The 20,404-nt window shown below is 27.8% G+C and overlaps 1 protein-coding gene across 1 annotated transcript in view; it reads right to left on the minus strand.

Annotated features, from left to right (window-relative positions):
- LOC129958540 (sodium/hydrogen exchanger 3-like) overlaps positions 1-19,743 on the minus strand; it is a 146,815-nt gene extending 127,072 nt beyond the window's left edge. Inside the window, exon 1 of the mRNA XM_056071083.1 lies at positions 18,882-19,743. Coding sequence (XP_055927058.1) covers positions 18,882-19,191 — 310 coding nt within the window. The 5' untranslated portion in view covers positions 19,192-19,743. The remainder of the gene's footprint in view (positions 1-18,881) is intronic.
- Between the last annotated feature and the right edge of the window lie 661 nt (positions 19,744-20,404).

Below are 20,404 nucleotides of genomic sequence, written 5' to 3' on the forward strand. Positions count from 1 at the left end.
AAAGTAGATAAAATGCCAAAAACTGCGATTTTTCTAAAACAAATTTAATTGCGGAAAAGCAAAATCCTCAAGAAAGCCTAAGGATGATGTGTTTGACAGCAAGTCAGGAAACTTGATGTTGAACAGATAAGAAATAACGACATAAAATGTTAAACTAATTTTTTTTCATCTGTCAATCTTTCACGTTTGTTTTCTATGGGAAGCATTTTCTTTTGATTTTGGTTTGAGCTTTTTGGTATTGAATTCCCTAATGCCATACTGTTCCGTATTACTAATAATGACCATTAACTATTTTTAGCAAAAATTAATTTCTTCGTAATATTTGTTTTTTAGAATAGCACTAATTCCGTTCTGTAAATGGAATCAAATAAAATTATCAATAGTTTCATTAAGAAGGAATCATCAAAAGGAAAAAAATGTTAATAAAGGTAAATATTTAATAAATCTCTCAGATTTGATCTGTTTTTGTTTTAAAAGTATTGCAAATATAAAAATCTAACGCTGAAAGAAGTTTGAATCAATTGGTCTTTTCGTTGCAAGTAAAATTGAAAAAAAAAAAAAAGACAGATTTTGTAAGTAAAAATTAAAAAGAATAATTTTTTAATAAAACGCTCGAACATACAGTAGTCGATATTATCTTCCATTCCATATGAAACTAATTTCAATGGTTGGTTTTAATTACTACTAGCCGCTGTTGGCGACCAACTGGTTCATCGAATTAATGGTTGCTAAAAATTTCAATTAAATTTTTTTGTAACTTGGCATAATGGCTTCCTGTCGAAATAATTTTAAATTTCACATTTTGATAGACATGTAACCCATACAATTTGTGAAGTTTTACTCTTCTGTTGCGTATTTTTATCAATGTTTTATACATCCAATTATATGGCAGAAAAGTGTACAGTATAAAAATGGCGCACTTTAAAAATGTTTACCTCTGAATTTTGAAGACACACCTTATTTGAAATTAGAACAAGATTTCATAAAATTTATTGAAAGCATACTATTTGAAGAAATCTATTCATCACGGAAAAATAAATTGAATCTTTATACCTTGACTATCGACAATGGGAAACAGCTAGAATGAAATACGTTTTTCTTGAACAATGAAATACATTGTTGTAAAATACTTTTTTAATTGGTTAAAAATAAAAATAAAATTACAGCAAAAAAATTGGCATTATTGAAAAGATTTTTTTTTTTAATTTTAAAATGATCTTAAAGTAATTTTGTGTTTTCCGGAAGTAATTACGGAAAAGCGCCCGAAATTTCGCTTAAATTTAATAAATGAAAATTCTAAATAAATTTTTTAAAAAATATTCCCATCTTCTAAAATACATATGCACAAAATGTGGTGACTCTAAATCAAATGATCTGACATATAATTCGCCTATACACGCAGACACACGCACGCATTCATCTTTAGTAACCTAATTTAGTTATTCATTTACAATAGAGTAGTAATCTAAAAAATGTAAGCTGACATATTGTAGAACTATGGCTGATACAAGAAAAGAATTTGGGAAAAAAACTGATTTTTTTTTTTTTACTTCGTTTTCCTTGTAAACATGACAACATTTGATTAGTTGATTTAACATTTAATACTGTGTTTTCTGCAAAAAACAAAGATTGCTGCAAATATTTTTTTTATGTTTAACTTCCTTTCCGATACAAATCTTTATTCACCAATATTCTATACATAAAAATGTCATCACCGGACATTCATACATTTTTTTATGTTACACATTTATCCACGCTCACAAACCTCAAATACGTTTCGCATTTCACATTTGATTAACCGCGATAGGATACACGAGCAGAAATGAATCACGCATGTGATCGAACTGCTTCATCATTACAGATCTATATATCATTGTAAGCTCATTCAACACGCCAAGTGTTTTTTAAACAGATCCTTCCTGGTTTTACTTTAGAAAAATATGCGCTGTAGTTCAGACGGTTGTTGAAAACATAATACGATCTGAAATAATGGTTGTTCTACGTATGCTTTGCTATTATCTTACTTTATTATATGTTTTAACAAAAATTGGATAAAATCTATATCATTGAGTGTAAAGAATTTATTTCAAAACAACATTTTTAATTAAGTTATTTAGTTTTATAACTTAAGTTATTTAATTTTATAATTTTATTATTTAATTAAAATTTCTTTATTTAAAAAAAATCTGTATATCATGATAAATATGTAAAAAGTAAATTATATCATAAATCGATTATTAAATCATGTGAATAAATTTCAGATTCAGAATCCTTTACGTAAGCACTTTGTGCTACGTAGTATTGTAAAGAAAGCTAAATATGGATTTCAAAAGGTTTTCTTTCCGACTGACATAAACCAAAATTTGCCTTCGAATTACAGTTGCAGTAACAAAATCACATAACTCATTTCATAGATTTAAGTTCCTGCGTTTATGAGTCGAATTATCGCATTTATGCATGCAGGATGCGATATGATCAACCTTTTGATGGATTTATTCAAAATTAGAGGATTAGACTCCCAATTAGCTCCGCTTATTAACCCCCAAAAATCACATTGTGATTCTTTTGAATCCCCGTTTGCTTTGCCATCTCGACATATATTTCTATATTTCTATTAGTAATACGAAATTATAAGTGCAGTCATTGCTAAAAGTAAGATTATTTTAAATTTTATGAAATGTTAATGTCAATTTTTAGCAATTAGTATAAATTAAATCATCAGTTTCTGAAATTCAGATGGCAGAGATATGTAAATGTTAGAAAGCAGAAACATATAATTCCATGATGTTTAAACATCAAAATTACTTACATTCATTTGAATTCAGTCATTTAAATCGTCTTGGTGCAAACAATTGTCTATTTCTCTACTTGGAGCGACAGCAGACCATGCATCAAGAAATTGAACTCGTGAGAAATTCACATCCATGGCTAAAACAGGATTTTGCAGAATCAAATAAATTTTTCTCTGCTCTTATAATTCGGAAACACAAAAACTCCATACACAACAACGCTTCATTTCAACCTGATTCTTCAAAATTTTCATTTGCTCGAACTCTTGTTTTCGGTGACTTCAATTTCTTATTGCTTAGTTCCTTTTTTTTTTATAACTCAACTCCAAATAATAACAATAATGTCATCTGATTTTGAATACACATAAAAATTTTTGATATATGGATTTGATACGAGTCTGAATTTTAGATGCTAATCCTTAGTCAAATTTTATTCATCTAAGTCTTAAAGATTTGCAATTATCGGGTTCACCTGCACTTGGAAAGTCGAACAAGTAGATTTCTTTTGGATGAATTTCGTTTATAATTGGACAGATATCTAGAAATTTGGTTTAAATACCACATATAAAATTTCATTTGTCTAAGTCAAAGCGTTTTCGAGATGTCATATTCACAAACAAACTGATATTATTCTCAAAATGTGTGTTTTTAACTCAGAGAGATATGAAGCGCAGAGATAAATTAAGATTACGAGTTCGAATTTTTTACTGTTTATAATAATTTGCTATTTCGTATATGAGAAATTAGAAAAGCAAATATATAACTGTCAAAAATCGATTCATTTACATTTTTATTTAGGCAACATTTACAACTGTTCAGAGAAATTTATAAGGCATATTTCGGCTTAGTTTTCTCTTCATTGTTTATTTTAACTTAGATTAATGGTCATGCTAACACTGAATAATGATGAGGCCTCTTGAAATACAATTGTAATAATTATGAGCTTTTACTAATGAGATAATTATGGTATATTCAGAAGGTTGAGGAAAATACGAAAGTATAAAATATTTACAAAAACACTGATGTCACAGTTGTTCAAAGGAATCTAAAACATTTTTGTCACGAGTTTTGTAGTCCAACGAATTAAAATGAGACATTTGATTTATGACAAACATGGAGCCTCGTGCAACACAAGTAAGATAATTGTGGTAGTTTAATAATGCTGAAACACTCATCCTTGGCATCAAATATGTATGAGACGCTTAAACAGTGGCTTTGATTTTTATAACATCGCAAAGATATTGATAAAACAAATTTTACTTAATTTTTCAATTTTAAATTTTTATCACAAATTACAAGTGAAAAAATTACAATGATAATTCTTAACTCATGGATTAGGCAATCAAAAAAAACTCAAGAAATATAGTTTTAGTTACAAAAACATCTGAAAAACGTGCGGGTGTATATGCTTTAACTATTTACAAATAGATGATTGATAGTTTTACAACTTTGCAAAATATATATCGTTATCATTTCTTTGTCGTAAAATATATAATCAGATGAATTACTACTGGGCCTCTGACCTAAGATAACCATGGAGCTTTATATAACCCATGCGTGACAATTAAGGAATTTTAATAACATGAAGTTCCATATTCTTCCACATCAGCCATTTATCGTATGTATAGGCTTGGTTGCTATGAGTCGTAATGTTTCCTAGGCAAGAGTCATTCTGAGCTCACCTTGTGATGCCTCATAAGGAACGAAGGAAGAATGAACTTCAGTGGCCTAAGATATTATTGTGTACTTACATTTTCAGTGAGAGACAAGGAATTGTGATAAAATAATTGATAAGACACAGGTAAATATACAAAATCGTGACTCACATTCGATAATGAATCAACCGCCCGATTTGCAAACCTGCCACTCAAAGCGTATTTCTGCACCATAAAGCAAATAATTCTCAGAGGTACAAATAGGTGTTTCGCAATATAATACTATACTGAGAAATTTCACGATTTAAGATAATTTTATCGCGATATAATATTTGGGAAACAATCTATTTGTGCTATATTTCAAATATTTTTTAAGTTAAGGAATGCGGAAAAAGATTTATTATTGTGACCTTGCTAATGAAATTTTTTTCCTTAAAATGCATGAACTCGCAAAAAGACTCCAGGACGATGAACGGACTTTCAAGACGAATGTTCGTTGAGCAAAGGAATCTTGTATTTCGGATGATATTCCTTTTTTTTCCCAAAAAAGGGAATTCTATATTAAAAAGTTTAAAAATATATTAACACTATTTAATTGTAGAAATGCAGCTTTTAAAAAATTATATTCTTAATCTTCTATCACTAACTATGAGTCAACAAACACTCTATTTCACTGAATAAAGTCAATTCAACTGGAGTTACTTTGAATATTGTTTACTCTTATATGTAGACTCGCATTAATAATAGAGTTGAATCGGCGTATCAGTTTATTATCAGTTTTTTTTATTATATTACTTATTTTTTTCATTATATTATTGATTTAATTCCATTTTTATTATTTTATTTTAGTCAGTTTATTATTATTATTATTATTATCAGTTTTCGGTGCAAACATAATAATCGGTACAAACATTCCCAATATTTGATTCTTTACCATGCTTTGTCCACCGCCACCTTATTTTGAAAGCTTACCATTATACCATTTAATACCATAACTTTTATACCAACCCTATTTAGGTTAAACAGCTATAACTCATTCAGTTTTAATCATAAAACGATGGAATGTTTTTATTGTATGTTTTAGAGTCTCGATAATAACAATTGAAAAATTATTTATAAACAAATATATTCAAACTGCAAGATTTTTAAAAATTACATTTTAACGACATTTGATCGAATAAATATAAGCGAAATAAAATAGAAAAAACGTTAAATTTCGAATTATGCTATTAAAAAGTTTTATTTTAATTTTTCTATTTCAAATATTTTTATTTCATTCGTTGAATATTAAATTATTCAAATTCATTTATAAAAACGCAAAAATGTAAAACGCATTTTTTCTATGTGAATCGTTTCATAATTTTATCATGATCATATACAGTTGCTATCGATTCTTTATAAAGTAATTCTGAATTCAACCAGCGTACGCGGGTAATTATCGTTAAGTAGAGCATGTAGAATTTTTGATAATTAATACTTCAAATCTATTTCAAGAATTTTAAACACAAAATTTAGATAATGAATAATGTGGAATAATAATAAATAAGAAAATAATGTGAATTTTATTTCAGTAGAGAAGTTCTTCATTCTCTAGTAGATGGAAGATGGCACTCTGGAGCATTTAATATTCCCAACAATTTGAAAAATTTCGTCTTTTAACAATGAGATAGATAAATCCAAATTTTACCAAATGCAATAAGAAATGATTATTTAACTAATACTTTAAAATGTAATAAATACAGAGTGCACAGTTTTATCGTGGCACAATAGCTAATTTGTTTATCGCAAGATAAATACAAAGAATTGCAATTATAAAAATGTTTATATGATGGAAAGAATTATATTTTATGCTGTTTAACATATTTCTCAAAATTTACGAAATCGAACCTTTTATTCAGTCCTCTGATTCTATCAATCATATTTTGCAAAATATTTTTTGATGCTCTAAAATATTAAACAAAAAAAAAACATTCTTTTGTGAGTAAAATTGATCTATTTATGAAATGTTGAATATCTCTCTTTTAGACGAATTTTACAGACTGATTGGGACCTCGAGAAAAACATTAATGGATCATTTGCAAATTGAAATTATGTACCGCTATGTTACTTTTTCTAATTCTTTCTTAAAATAAATTGTTATACCTACCCTATTTAGGTTAAACAGCTATAACTGATTCAGTTTTAGTCATAAAACGGTGGAATATTTTTATCATATGTTTTAGATTCTCGACCATTTTTTACAAAATATGATTGATAGAACCGGGAAACCATGTAAAAAAATTAGAATTCGTAACTTTTTCCGATATACATTTACATAAAAGCATAAAATCTGAAACAACATAAAATAGAATTCTTCCCATCCTAAACCCTATCCAGACTGTAAGGGGGGGGGGTCATGATTACAAGATGAGTATATAAGAATTATTGATGAATGGAATTCTTATTCAAATTACATTTCAGTAAGATAACAATCTCTCTTTCAATATTCAATGCAATAAAGAAAGGGAAAAAATTGACATTGTAATCAGATTTCAATTACTTTTATACGAGTCACAAAAACATATCGTATTAAAATCAATTTGAACTTAATACTTTAAAAACAGAAGAAAAACTTCAATTCTTCTATTTTCCTCTAAAGAAAACGGCCAGAAAAGAAATTAGCGGTGCAAGAATATTTTTTCAACTATTTTCAGAGAATTTATAATTACTGAAATTGATCTTTTATGAACAGCTGGGAAAAATATTCAAAAACGAATTTTGCAGAAACGATTTAAGTGTTGACAGTTGCATTTATACTAGAGTGATACCAAATCAGATGATTTTGAGTTTTTTAAAAAATTTTATAATGGAAAAACAGCACTTCAGTTTTTCCCTTTTCTTATGAATTTAAAAGTCAGAAAATGTCACAAAAATAGATTATCGATTTTGTCCATTATATTACCCACTATTGCGAATAACAACTTTATAGGGGAGGACTTCACAATTTGAGTTGTATACAAAAGAATAAAAAGAATTTAATGATCAGTTTTGGGGGAACTAATAGGCATCAAATATTGATATCCTTCTCAAATGACTCACTGACATTGATTCGGTCATTTGATTCTATACAATCTTGAATGCTTCAGTTCAGAAAAATATAAATGGTATATCTTTATAAAAATACTTTAAAATCTAATTATTTTTTGAGCTCAAAATAATAGACATATTTTGCAATAATGTCTGCAGTCTAAAGACATGATATGTCCTTACTCTGACCCGTCTGCTCTATGAAAAAATAAAGAATTAATAACAATTATTCTGTTTAATTCAATGGAAACTGAAATTCAAAATTCATCTCAGAAACTTAAATATAAAATAATTATTCATACACAAATTAGGAATACTTGAATTAATAAGCATGACTGATTATTTTAATGCAATTTCATCAAATTGAAGGAAGCAAGAAAAATCATTCTTTGTTAAAAACAAAAGAAAATATAAAGAGGAAGTGACAAGTATCAATGCTCTCTCTCACCAAATAATTAAATTAGATAGTTCATAACTTTAAGAAACGAAAGCAAATTCATACTCGGATTTCAGAGCATTGAAGTCATTCGAATGTTTTCTGCAAATAGATTTTTTTATAGGAATGAAGAGAAAAAATCAATTAAGAGAAAGGATAGAATTCGATTTCGGAATATAAAATACGATGAATGTGAGTATTGCATGCGTAGTAGGAGCTAATAAATCTCTTAAAATGTGGCCTCATGCAGTGCCTCTCAAGAACGCGTCTATCATATGACAAACGGGACTACTCCGAGGTGAAAGAGATAGAAATTGGTCTATTGGTAAGGCAATATTTTTACAAATTATTCATTTTTCTTCAGAAAAGAGAATTCTCTTGGAATTCTGTATTTTGCATATACAGCAGAATAAACGGCATAGCCTGATTTTTTTCTTTTCAATCTCTTCTGGCTAACAGAAAACGAAACAATGTTATAAAGATTCCATGTTTATTAATATTATTTTTTAATGCATTATTGCTTCAGTTCTAATAAAATACAAATAAAAATCATACAAAGTAAGATCATAATAAGCAATTTATGGGCATCATTCTTTTTAGAAGCTTTGAAAACATAAATTTCATGTTAATTAATCAATTTATTAACTATCTTTAAGTGAATCATTCTCACCAAATTTGTAAAGGATTAATTTAAGGATCATTTACCATCACAATAATTTTATTTGAACTGTGAGAAACATGTTTATCAAATGTTCCTCAAAATTTTAATTAACATCTCTTCATGCCTTTAGGATAGTTATTAGGGGCAGAAGAGAAAGAAAAATTAACCTCGTCATGTTACTAATTTGGCTGGTTGAATTATGAGAATCAAATTTCATGCTAGTTGATGCATTTATGATTTGCATTTTACACGCCTCATATCTACCCTAATTAGAAGGGTATTAATTGGGGGTTTATTTACCTCTACGGTATTCTAAGTTTGTTAATTAAGAACTTACAAATCTAATTTCATTAAATCACCCAGCCGTTAAGAAATGAGGCTTGAATAACACACACTCACATGCGTGGTGAATTTTATACATGGAAAGAGATTTACTTTTAACCTTTTCAGTATTAATGGGAAATATTAATCTCATCAAATGTTTCTGTTTTTTAATTAAAATTTATATAAGTAAAAGATAATATGCACAATATAATAAGACAAAATACAAAAGATAATATAAAAATAATATTTGGTTCAAAGCTTTGTAGAATGAATAAAGCTTTTGACAATAATAAAGCTTTTTTTTTAATATAAAGCTTTTGACAATAATGAATCGTTTCATATCACTCCTATTTAGTGCATTTACTTTACCATGAAATATAAAAAAATGTCGAATATTTTACTTACAATATTACCCTGCACTCTAATTTCTGTTTCACTAAAGTATACGAGTTTTCTTCAGAAATACGAATATCTACTTAAATTTGCATTATTACATGATATTAATATAATTCCACAAATGACATGAAAATTAATATTATTTCTCAGAATCTATTAAACTGGCAAAAGATTTGATAGCTCATGTTTGTACTGCAAGGATTCATCCTTGTGAGGGCAAAGTATTTTAAAGATTTCAAATGAGAGTTTTAGATGAATTTTCAAACAAAATTTTAGGCTAAACATTTCTCTTTAAATTGAAAATTTTAGATTTTCAAATAATATCGTATTTTAATTTTTATTCTTAACAATGAATACATTTCAGTATGATTCAGACCTAAGATTATTAGTAATTATTCTTGTTTAATATACTTAAATATATAAGCTGAAAGACAATTACAAATATGAAGGTACAAATATAAAATTCATACAAATATAAAGGTGCATGTTTCCAGAGGACATACTATAAACTAATTTGACGATTTCAAAATATACCATTATAAATTTTACTGACCTACAATTGAAATTATGTTCTATAAACTATATCGATCCATTAGTTAGTCTATGAAATATTAACTTTCAAGGCAGCTGAATATCACGGATTTAGCTTTCTCATTTCGGGGCATGAAGTAATCTCCCTCGTTTTATTATACACAGCGATGCTATTATAAAGCTGGATATAAAAAAATTCTCTTTGCTGTATTTTTGTATTTGTATTTTTTTCAAGCGCTGCATATAAATAAAGTTCACAAATAGTCCGGAATTTGATAAAAAAGAAATACAAAAAAAAATGTACGAAGTTGCGAGATTAAAGTGTTTGTTTCCACTATAATAAAATATCCAACAAATTGATACACATGAAAAAAAAAAAAAAACGTTGGCAGAGTTTATAAAAATAAATCGTCAAATGGATTTATTTAAATACTTTTGAACTTTTTCACAGTACAATTGCTGAATAGCTCATGCAGTTTTATATCTTATTAATCGCAATTTTGAATTAAAAAAAATCAAAGCACTTTTACGCATTATTTGACAAAAACCAATTCCACAAAAGCTCTCCATTTTATTGACTTCAGTGACAATTAGAGAAGAAATGGCCGAAATGCATCACATTTCATTGAGTGTGATAAAGATGATAAACGATTTATCTATTTTGGGGTAAACTGGTGTTGTGCTGACACATTGAGGAGAATTTGTAAAAGGATATTTATGTGTAGGAAACATTAATAGCATCCATAAAATTTCTAGCTTACTTTTCGATACAATGTTTATTAAATACAGAATTTATTTTAAGATCATTAGATCAGATTTTTAGATTCAGATGAAAGTCATTTGTGAAATATGATCAAGCCTATTGACTTAATCGGCAATACAAAGAAGAAATAGGCCTCAAAATATCAGATATCGTTGAGGGTGATTATGTGACAAACGACTCGTCTATTTTGAGCCAATAGGTATAAAAAGTAATTTATTGGCAGTTTCTGCAAGGTAAAGCTTTTATCTCTAAATAAGTTCCCTTTTCATGATATTTCTTTCATTTTTTTAGATTTCAAAGGGTATGTTTCTTCCGAAATTACAAAAATACAAATAACAAGAAAAAAAAACCCAAAATATTTATAAGGTATATTCCTTATTTTTAATATAAATTTAAAAAGTATTATTCTGACGCTAAAGATATCTTGGAAGAGGAAATGTTTTTTATTATTATTATTATGCAGTAATTATTTGGAAATTACACTTGCATATTTCTGAAACACGCGCTGGAAATTGCCAACTCATCCTGATTATACCTTTTATGAGTTATAATCAAAAAGGTAATGCATTGTTTTTTACATTAATGTACAGTTAGCAAACAATATACAGACACACAATCCATGGTTTATGTTTTAGAACTTCTTATGAAAATCTTTTTCTATAAAATGGATTTTTTGTTCATATGAATTGCTTTTAATATAAACATATGAAATTTTATGTGATTCAACGACATCTAACAATTTCAAAAACATTTTCATTTATCTTTTCATACTGGTTTTGACTTTAAAATCTCTTTGAATTATCAGCTCAAAGTGAACAAATATCAGACTTTGATTATTATTCAATATCTCATGCTAATACCCTATCAATTCGATGAATGTTATTAAAAGAATTTCGGGAAAAAAATTTCAAAATAATTAGTTTTGCTTTTAATACGTTTTAAAAAATGTTTTTCAATGCTGATGGGTAAGACTGGCATCAATTGACTTTCTAGCAGACGTGCATGTGCGAGAGATATTCTAAAGAAGAATTCTTATCCACAAGGTATTACGAAAGCAGGACTTTAACTATTCTTGCAGCTCTTTTTAAAGAACTGTTAGTCAACATTTGGAATTCGAGACATTAATTGAACCTTGCGAATCCAATATTGGTTTTTCAGAGATGCGCTCGACCGTTGACATAAGTTTTTGCTGTATCTTCTGTTCTATGTTGTTTTAAGAAAATTAAATTATTTTAAAATTAATGTTGCTGCAATCAGCAGTTATATTATTCATTCGATTAACAATAAAGAAAAACTACTTAGAAGGAAATATCTTAGACTGCTGGAAAACGTTTTTATGAAATACATTGAAGAAAGAGCGTCTACCTCTTTGTAATGCAAGCTAAAACTAAATATTAAAAAGAATCAGAACTAGAAATTGAAGAAATTATTGATATATTTGCATGTGAAAAAAGATGCAAACGTGACAAAATAACAAGAATACTAGAATCTCAAGGTTGAGCTGTAAGATTTGCCAGAAATTTATATGTTTGGTGCATTCTAAGCATATTTGTGCTGCTGCAACGTTACAATGAAATGAATATGAAACTTGTTTTTAATATCTAAATATCAATTGTATTTTTTCTTTTATTTCCATAATTATTCTTTAGTTTTGTATTACAAATGAAATATTGGCGATTTCATTTATTTTATTTTTACGCCATTAAGCTAATATTTTGGTCATTTCATATTGTTTTAATTTTTTATTATTACATTTTTCCATTCCTTTTTACATAAAAAAAATGTTTAAAATAACTGTCCTTATTAACCTTTAACCATTTACTACCTAATTTTAATAGATAACCGCTTAAAAATTTATATTTTATTCTAGCATCTCTAGAAAATTCGCGCGAATTTTTATGAGAGTATCGAGGGCAAGCCCGTTGGAAGGTTAAAGATATTCAACAGTTCAGCATGCGACTGAGAAATTTATTTATAATTAACATTGATTTATTACTTAACTCTCTGGTTATTTATTATTACAATTCATATTAATTGTCTTAAGCCTACAAATGATTACATTTTTCAATAACTCTCACATAATTTTTAATGAATCAAATTCTATAAAATTAGTAAATCAACGCGATTAGAAAATCTCGAAGAGGCAAATTTAATAGAAGTCTTCGCAAGACGATTTACTGTTTTTTTTAATTCCTTTCTGACTTCTAATCATTTGATATAGAAACACACCAACCTTCAAATTATTGCGCGCTCGGGATATTTGCTTATATACTATTGTATCATATTCATCATGCCATTACTGTACAATAACATTTAATACTGAGCTATATTGTAAAACACTGTGTCCCACTTTTGTGTCATTGAGTGTCAAGCGATGCCATTGAAGAATTCAAGAAATTCGTTCGCGAACTCAGTGGCGAAGTTTTGTCTGTGAGAAGCCGCAACTGTTTATGATACGGATATTATAAATAGAACTCAATGCTTTAAGCTCAATGCCTCGTTAATGCTTAATGCTCAATGCCTCGTTAATCTGTATCTCCAAGACATAAATCCCCCGGATTTCGAAATTGAATCTCAAGGCTGACGCTTCCCAAATCTCCCATGGTAATGGATTGTTTTTAAAGAAGGGAGCTGAGGAAAGCTCTAAAAAAAAGTAGGTATGGGAAAAAAGGGCATAACAGGAAAAATATGTAAAATGCACCGAAGTATTCTCGCTTCCAAACAGTGTATAAACTATCCCGGTCAAATCTACTATTTTCTTAAACTATTTACTATTTTGTTTGATATTTCTAAAATGGGTTTCCAAAATCTGTGGTGTTTTTCACCCAGAGAATATTTTAAAGGTATTTATTCTAGATACTTTAACAACTGTGAGCAGAAATAGCTAAGAAAATCATTCTTAATTTAAAAATTCCCATTGGTTTTTCTAACTAACTATTTTTAATGAATTTTCATTAATTTGTCATTTATTAATCAACCATTTTCTTTTATATTTTTCTATATCTGGTGTTTTTGAAAAATTTTAAATGGAAAGGTTGTCTATATTTTCTATTTTAATGTTTTTTGTTTTTATTTTGAAGTAGCTAAGAACGAATAAGTTTTTAAAAACTGCTTTAGAAATTGCATAGTATTTGATAGATTTTATTCACAAATTTATCCTTAAGACCAATTTTTTTAAACAAATTTCCTCAAAAAATATCATTTAGTCACAAGAAAGATCATTTCTGTCCTTTGATAACTATCAGTTTATACAAAAAAATATGCATGTATGAAAATAAATCTAAATTAATAATGAAATAGAGGAGAAAGACCTCTCCTAAAATAATCGGTAAATTCCCTTTCTTTCAGAAAATTTTTCACGACAGTAAAAAAAGGAATTTAAAAAAAAGGGTTATTATTTATTCATATTTTTAATTTAAAAAAAGATTTAAGTGGAAAAAAACGTAAAATTTTCCTCATCAGGAACTGAATTGAAATGGCTCTTTTGAGATTAATTTGATTATTAAACACAAGTATGAGACCATTTCCTATTGTTTTGAATTCAACAAATATCTTTTATAAGCTTAAATAATATTTTTCTGCTCAAGTGCTTTTTTTCTGGCCACAAATGGAGTTATTAGTTGTTTTCTGGTATTAATTTTCTTTTCATTGACTCTGTTGAATTACTCATACTAATAACAAGTACCATTTCTGAATTCGTATGGCAAAAAATAAGCATCACAAATATGAAACAGAACAAATTTTGAAATTCTAAAAAAGCGCTTTCTCCATCCAAAATCCCTTTTTTCCTGACTTCGAAAAATTTCAGAAATTCATATATGTAATGTTATTTTAATTGAAACACTTTATTTCAAGAAATATTTACTACACTTTCACGTAAAATTGAAGTATCACAAACTTAATAGAAAATACTCATTTGAGTTTAGAAATTGAACCGAAATTTCCCTTAACACTTTGTGTGGGCAAAATACAAAACATTCTGCATTCTCTTAGAATTTTAATATCATTTAAGTTATGGTTCAAAATTTAGTTTTAATGTATTTGTATTTATGTGCCACTTCGAAGCAACACAATAATTATTTTGGGACAGATAGTAATTATAAAATGCGATCAGATGACGAAGACGATTCTTGAACCGGCAACACTCTTTTCTAAATTACCGTCACATCAGCAGGCGATCCTTTTACCCTGGCGAATTTGACGCGGGCTAGGCGTGTTTTCAAGGCTATTTTTAGCGGGATCAGGTTTCAGACCCCGAACCTTCCAGCTTCGAAGCCTGGACTTTATTATCAGTTCACAGAGGCCTCTATTGTTTTTCAGAGAAAAAGATTGTTGGTACTGCTGTCTTTCTTTTCGTCTGATAGAGATTTAAAATTAATCACCCGTCTCAAAATGGACTTCATGTTGCTTCAAAACTGGGCAATAATATAACTACTCTCGAGGAGCAAATTACTCTTCTTTGACTCAGTCAATACATAAGAAATAGAGTTGAATCAAATTTGTTTGATGTATTTAGTAAACAAGATATGCAAATGAGTCATTCAGCAAAATTCAGTGAAAATTAAGTATCAAAGCAGTTAAATTAAAAATTTAACTAAGAAAATCTTATTTATGATAAGATCAAAATTGGTTTTTTTTTTTCAAGGACGTATTGGATCTGAAACAAACGTGACTTGCTTTTTTTTCAAGATTCTACTTCAAAACAAATATCTCATATTCTCTCTTGCAAAAAACATAGAGAGCTAAAATCAGCGCAAAACAAATTAAAATTGAATTAGCAGAAAATTTGTTCCAAAACTTTCTCTTAAATTAGCGTAATACAATATATACATAAAGTCATATAGGAACTCTAATGTTTTTTTTAACTCTATATTTTGATTTACAATAAAAAAATTGTTGGTTCTGGTGTCTTTCTTTTCGTCTGATAGAGATTTAAAATTAATCACCCGTCTCAAAATGGACTTCATGTTGCTTCAAAACTGGGCAATAATATAAGTATTCTAGAGAAGCAAATTACCCTTTTTTGACTCAGTCAATACATACGAAATGGAGTTGAATTGTATTTGTTTGATATCTTTAGTAAACAAGACATGCAAATGGGTCATTCTGCAGAATTCCGTGAAAATTAAGTATCAAGGCAGTTAAATTAAGAATTTAACTTTGAAAATCTTATTTACGATAAGATTAAAAGTCTGCACGTGCCGAAAGGAATAATAATAATAATAATAATAATAAAAACTAACAAGCTCATTTCAAAAGAAGAATCAATATAACTAGCAATTAGTGAGTTTTACAAGCTAATCATTCCGCTGAAAAATCCTCATTTAAGGTTTTCAATCCAGCAAGGCTAAAGATCACTAGGAAGAAGAAGTTGAATGACATATAGATTAGGAAAGAGTAACTTGTTTTTTCTTTCCATTTACTTCAAACTCTAAGGAAATAGACAAAAAAAAAATCGAGAAATTTCCTAATTGCTGAAGGTACCAAATTCCATCATGGGACTTGTTATTGTCTTTTATACGATTTCATTTTATTACTAATAAGACATCTGAGAGATTGTCATATTTGAAACCATAAGCATTTATTTTTTATCAATGAAATTATCATTTTAGAGCTATCGGCTTTTGAAATCCTGTATTTTAATAAAATAAATATCATTATTAAAATTGTTTTGAGGAAGAAATTAAAACTGTTAATAAAATCGACATATTATAATCGACTATAATAAATGACGCAATAAAATTTAAATTTATATTAATCATTTTGATTAAAATAACACAATATGTCAAACAAGAACTTCTAATCAATTTGACTAAAATATTATTTAATAATATTTTAGGCGATGCTTTCGATTTATTTTAATAAATAGAAAAAATATCGAGATAAATATTTTACAGCATTTACTAGTGATAAATTTCCATTCTACCTGCAAATTTTAAATAGCTATAAGAATAGTTAAAGTTTGGTTTATGTCGATTAAAACATCATTTTATTTAAAAACTTAAAATAATAAGCATGTTTAATGATGAATTTATATATTATGAATTTTTATTCATATAAAAAGAAGGAATTCAAATATCTTCATAAACAATGTACGTAGCTTATAAATGAGATTTCACTCCTTATAATGTTTATGTAGTAATAGGAATTATTATTTATATGTTTAATTCTGATACCAAAGGCAATAAAATAGCTGTCATTGTCTTTAAAATATTTCTTTAAAATTTCTCATAGTTTCTTTGTTTTAGCATTTAAAAGTTCATACTAAAAATTGATTCATAAAATTCAAAATTTTTGCATTCAAAATGAAAAAAATATGTAAATGAACATTTTGGCTGGCTTTTTAAAATTAATTGTAGTATTTTTTTTTTATTATTATTATTATTCTTCAAATTTTAGTGCAATGTTGTCTACTCATAGAATAAATTAGGTGATTCTTTTTCTTTTTCAACAATAAGAAATCTTTTATTTATTCTTTTACCGAATGAAAAATCTCAGAATAAAATTAAATCAATACAACTATAGATAACTAAATACAAAAAAATATCTTTCATTTTCCATTACACTTTTAAAACAATTGTGAGGATTCATTGTGTAAACAATTGTGAAAAACACTGGAACGATAAATAAACTTTCACAATGAATGAATTTTTTTAACATAGTATAATTGAAAATATTCAATTCTTTATCATCTATTTATTTTGAAAAATATTGCATTGCTTGTATATTTTTACTTCAATATTAATAATATTTTATTAATTTGGTTAATAACTATTAAAACTTTATACTTCTGTAATTAAAATGATTTTTCTACTTTAAAGTCAAATTTTTATTAATATAAATTTTTAATATTAATCCATCGTGTACCGTCTCCAGAAAAATAAGACAGAATTTGACGTTTAATCCCCTCCCCATATACATACAGACATAAACTAACACAAAAGCAAAACATCCTTCTCATGAAAATCCTTGAATAACAAAATATTTTCCTTACTTTATCGACAAAAACAACTTAAGAAATTTATTTTGTTTTCAATTATAATTTAAAAAACATTTTAAACTTTTTTACACAATTTTAGCATATTCTTTTAGTTTAATTATTTGAAATATTCACGAACAGACACTCTTTCCACTTTATCGAATTATTTTAGCTTTGATACGAAAATCAGATTTCAAAGTAAAAATATATCAGATAAAACATCTATTTGTTGCAGTTTTTTTTTTACTTTGAACGATTAGCTTGTTATTTTATATCTTCATCAATAAATTCAAAACAATTATTTATTTTTGAAAACACCTAAATTGCCAATGTAAAATAACATTAGAATAAAAAATATATATATTCAGTTAGTAGAAGAGACAATACCGCATAGTTTTAATTTTAAAAAATATATTGAATATTAAAAATACTGTAATATAACGTTAAAAAATTGTTTACTAGAGTACTTCATAATTGTATTATATAAATATATAGTGTATTATGTACAAATTTATTTCAAAATGATAATCCATATTTCAGATTTTCATGTGATTTTGAATTTTTAATGCAATACAAGGAAGTCACAGACCATCTCAATGGATTATTACCATCATTAACGAAATAAGAACGCTCTGATTTAGTGCTTATACAAATATCATTCTAGTTGCATTATCAATCATTCAATATATATGATATAAATAGAAACAACAGTTTATAAGAAATACAAAGAAATCTGGAATGTTATCTTATAGTACTCGGAATTAATACTAAAGGAATTCCACGAATTTAGGCATATGAGTAACGATATAAGATCACTAACGTTATAAGATAATAATATGATATATTATCAATAACTTTATGAGATACGAATATAAGATCATTTAATTTAAGAGTATTATTGTGAGTATATATATATATATATATATATATATATCTTGGATAAAATTGAGCATTTTTAATTAATCTAAAAGCTTCAAAAATTCTTTCGTATTCAAGTAGTAACATTAATGATTAATTAATCATGAAAATTATTTAATTATTAAGATAGCTTTAATAATAATTTAGAATTATTTAAACTTCTATAATTATTTTGATTCAAAATAAGATATACACACATAAGAATTTTTAAATCCACATGAATAGGGGATTTTTATAAGAATTTAAATAATTAAAAAACAACTTATCTAAATCAACTCAATTAGAAGAAATCTGTAGCAATAACTAATAAGATTTTTTAAACAGAAAAAATGAATACGCGGGAATAAAGCGAAGCTTGCTTACTTATTTTGGCACCACATGCGACGAAGATCCATGCTGTTATAATGAAAGGGGCTGCTACATGTTCGAAATCAAACGAAGCGACTGGGTATCTTTTGATTTCACGAGCCTTCTCACCCGATCCCTCGCTTGTTGTTTCTGTTGGTGTGTTGGGAGGTTGAAGAGAGGGATTATTCAATGGATTAGAGACGACTTCAGACTTTAAGTCCAAATTTCCAATGCCTTCTATAGGTACTGTAGTGCTTTGCTCTCTGGAAACATTGATGATGGCAAAGATCACGGCAAAGATGATGTAGATGTTGATAAGATGCATCTTTCTCTTACTTGTTGACAACGGAATCGAAAGGTAGAGAAATGGCTGTAAAAATTTCGAAAATAGTTCTTTTTCTACTTCAAAAATAATTCATTTTCTTCGCCTCCGTCTGAAGAAGTTTGTGACAGATTGCGGAGGATTTGGCCACTAAAAACTCTCTCTTCATCGCCGAAAAAATTCAGTTTCAGTGGCATGGAAAAAGATAATTTTCTTGTTGGTAGATAGTTAAAATACTTCAGTACATTATTCGTACAAAAATTCCGAAATGGAAACTGATATGTACGCTAGCAATTTACTAGGTTCGTAACACTATGATCTCCTTGGTTAGTTCCGAAGATGCAGTGAAACTAATTCCAAATTGCGAAATAAATTTACAAAAACGGATGCGCAAAAACTCTTCATTTATTTTTTTTTCTATTCTTTAGTCCGGAACCAGTCCTAAAAACTCACGATATGCAAATTCGAGAACTACCGAAAGAGTAAAATAAAAATCAAAGAAAGAACGAAACAAATCTAAGTTCCAACTTGATCACAGTCCCGCGCACCTTTCAATCGCTCACTACACCGGTTCAATGTAGTTCACTAGGTTATACTTAAGCTCTGAAGTGCGGCATGTTTCTCCCAGAATCCCTCATCTTCGTGACATCACAAATCAGAAGCTATGTCATTGGTTGCTGCCTAGCAACGGTAAGAACGCACCTCTCGGGCGTCTGATTTAAGAAGGGATTGCGCGCAGCTTCGTTTGAATATGAGAGGCGTTCGTCTGCCATTTAGTTGTCAGTTTGGCAAATATTCATTCATTTATTAATTAAAATGAATGAAAAAACAATTTGAATTTAAACGCTTATTTATATTCTGAGAAGTGATATTGATATTAAATAGCAAATTTCAAAGCGTTATTTATCGTTCTAAATTATTTGCTCTGCTTTAAATCATGGAAAATTTAGAGATGTAGCCAGTTCAAATATATCCAGCTTTCCATGATGTATTACACTGTCTTCTGCTTTTCCTTATATATCGCACTTCTTGCAACTCTCTCTTACACATTGCACTGTATATACAACTCCATCTTAAGCATTTTACTGTGCAAGTCTCGCTTATGTATTCTGCAGCGGTGCAGCTCTCCCCTATGTATTATATTCTGTGCAGCTCTCTCCTATGCATTGCATTGTGTACAGCTCTCCCTTACTACATTTCCGACGTTTAACGAAAA

This window comes from Argiope bruennichi, chromosome X1 (assembly GCF_947563725.1).
Source record: "Argiope bruennichi chromosome X1, qqArgBrue1.1, whole genome shotgun sequence".
Classification (NCBI taxonomy): Eukaryota; Metazoa; Arthropoda; class Arachnida; order Araneae; family Araneidae; genus Argiope; species Argiope bruennichi.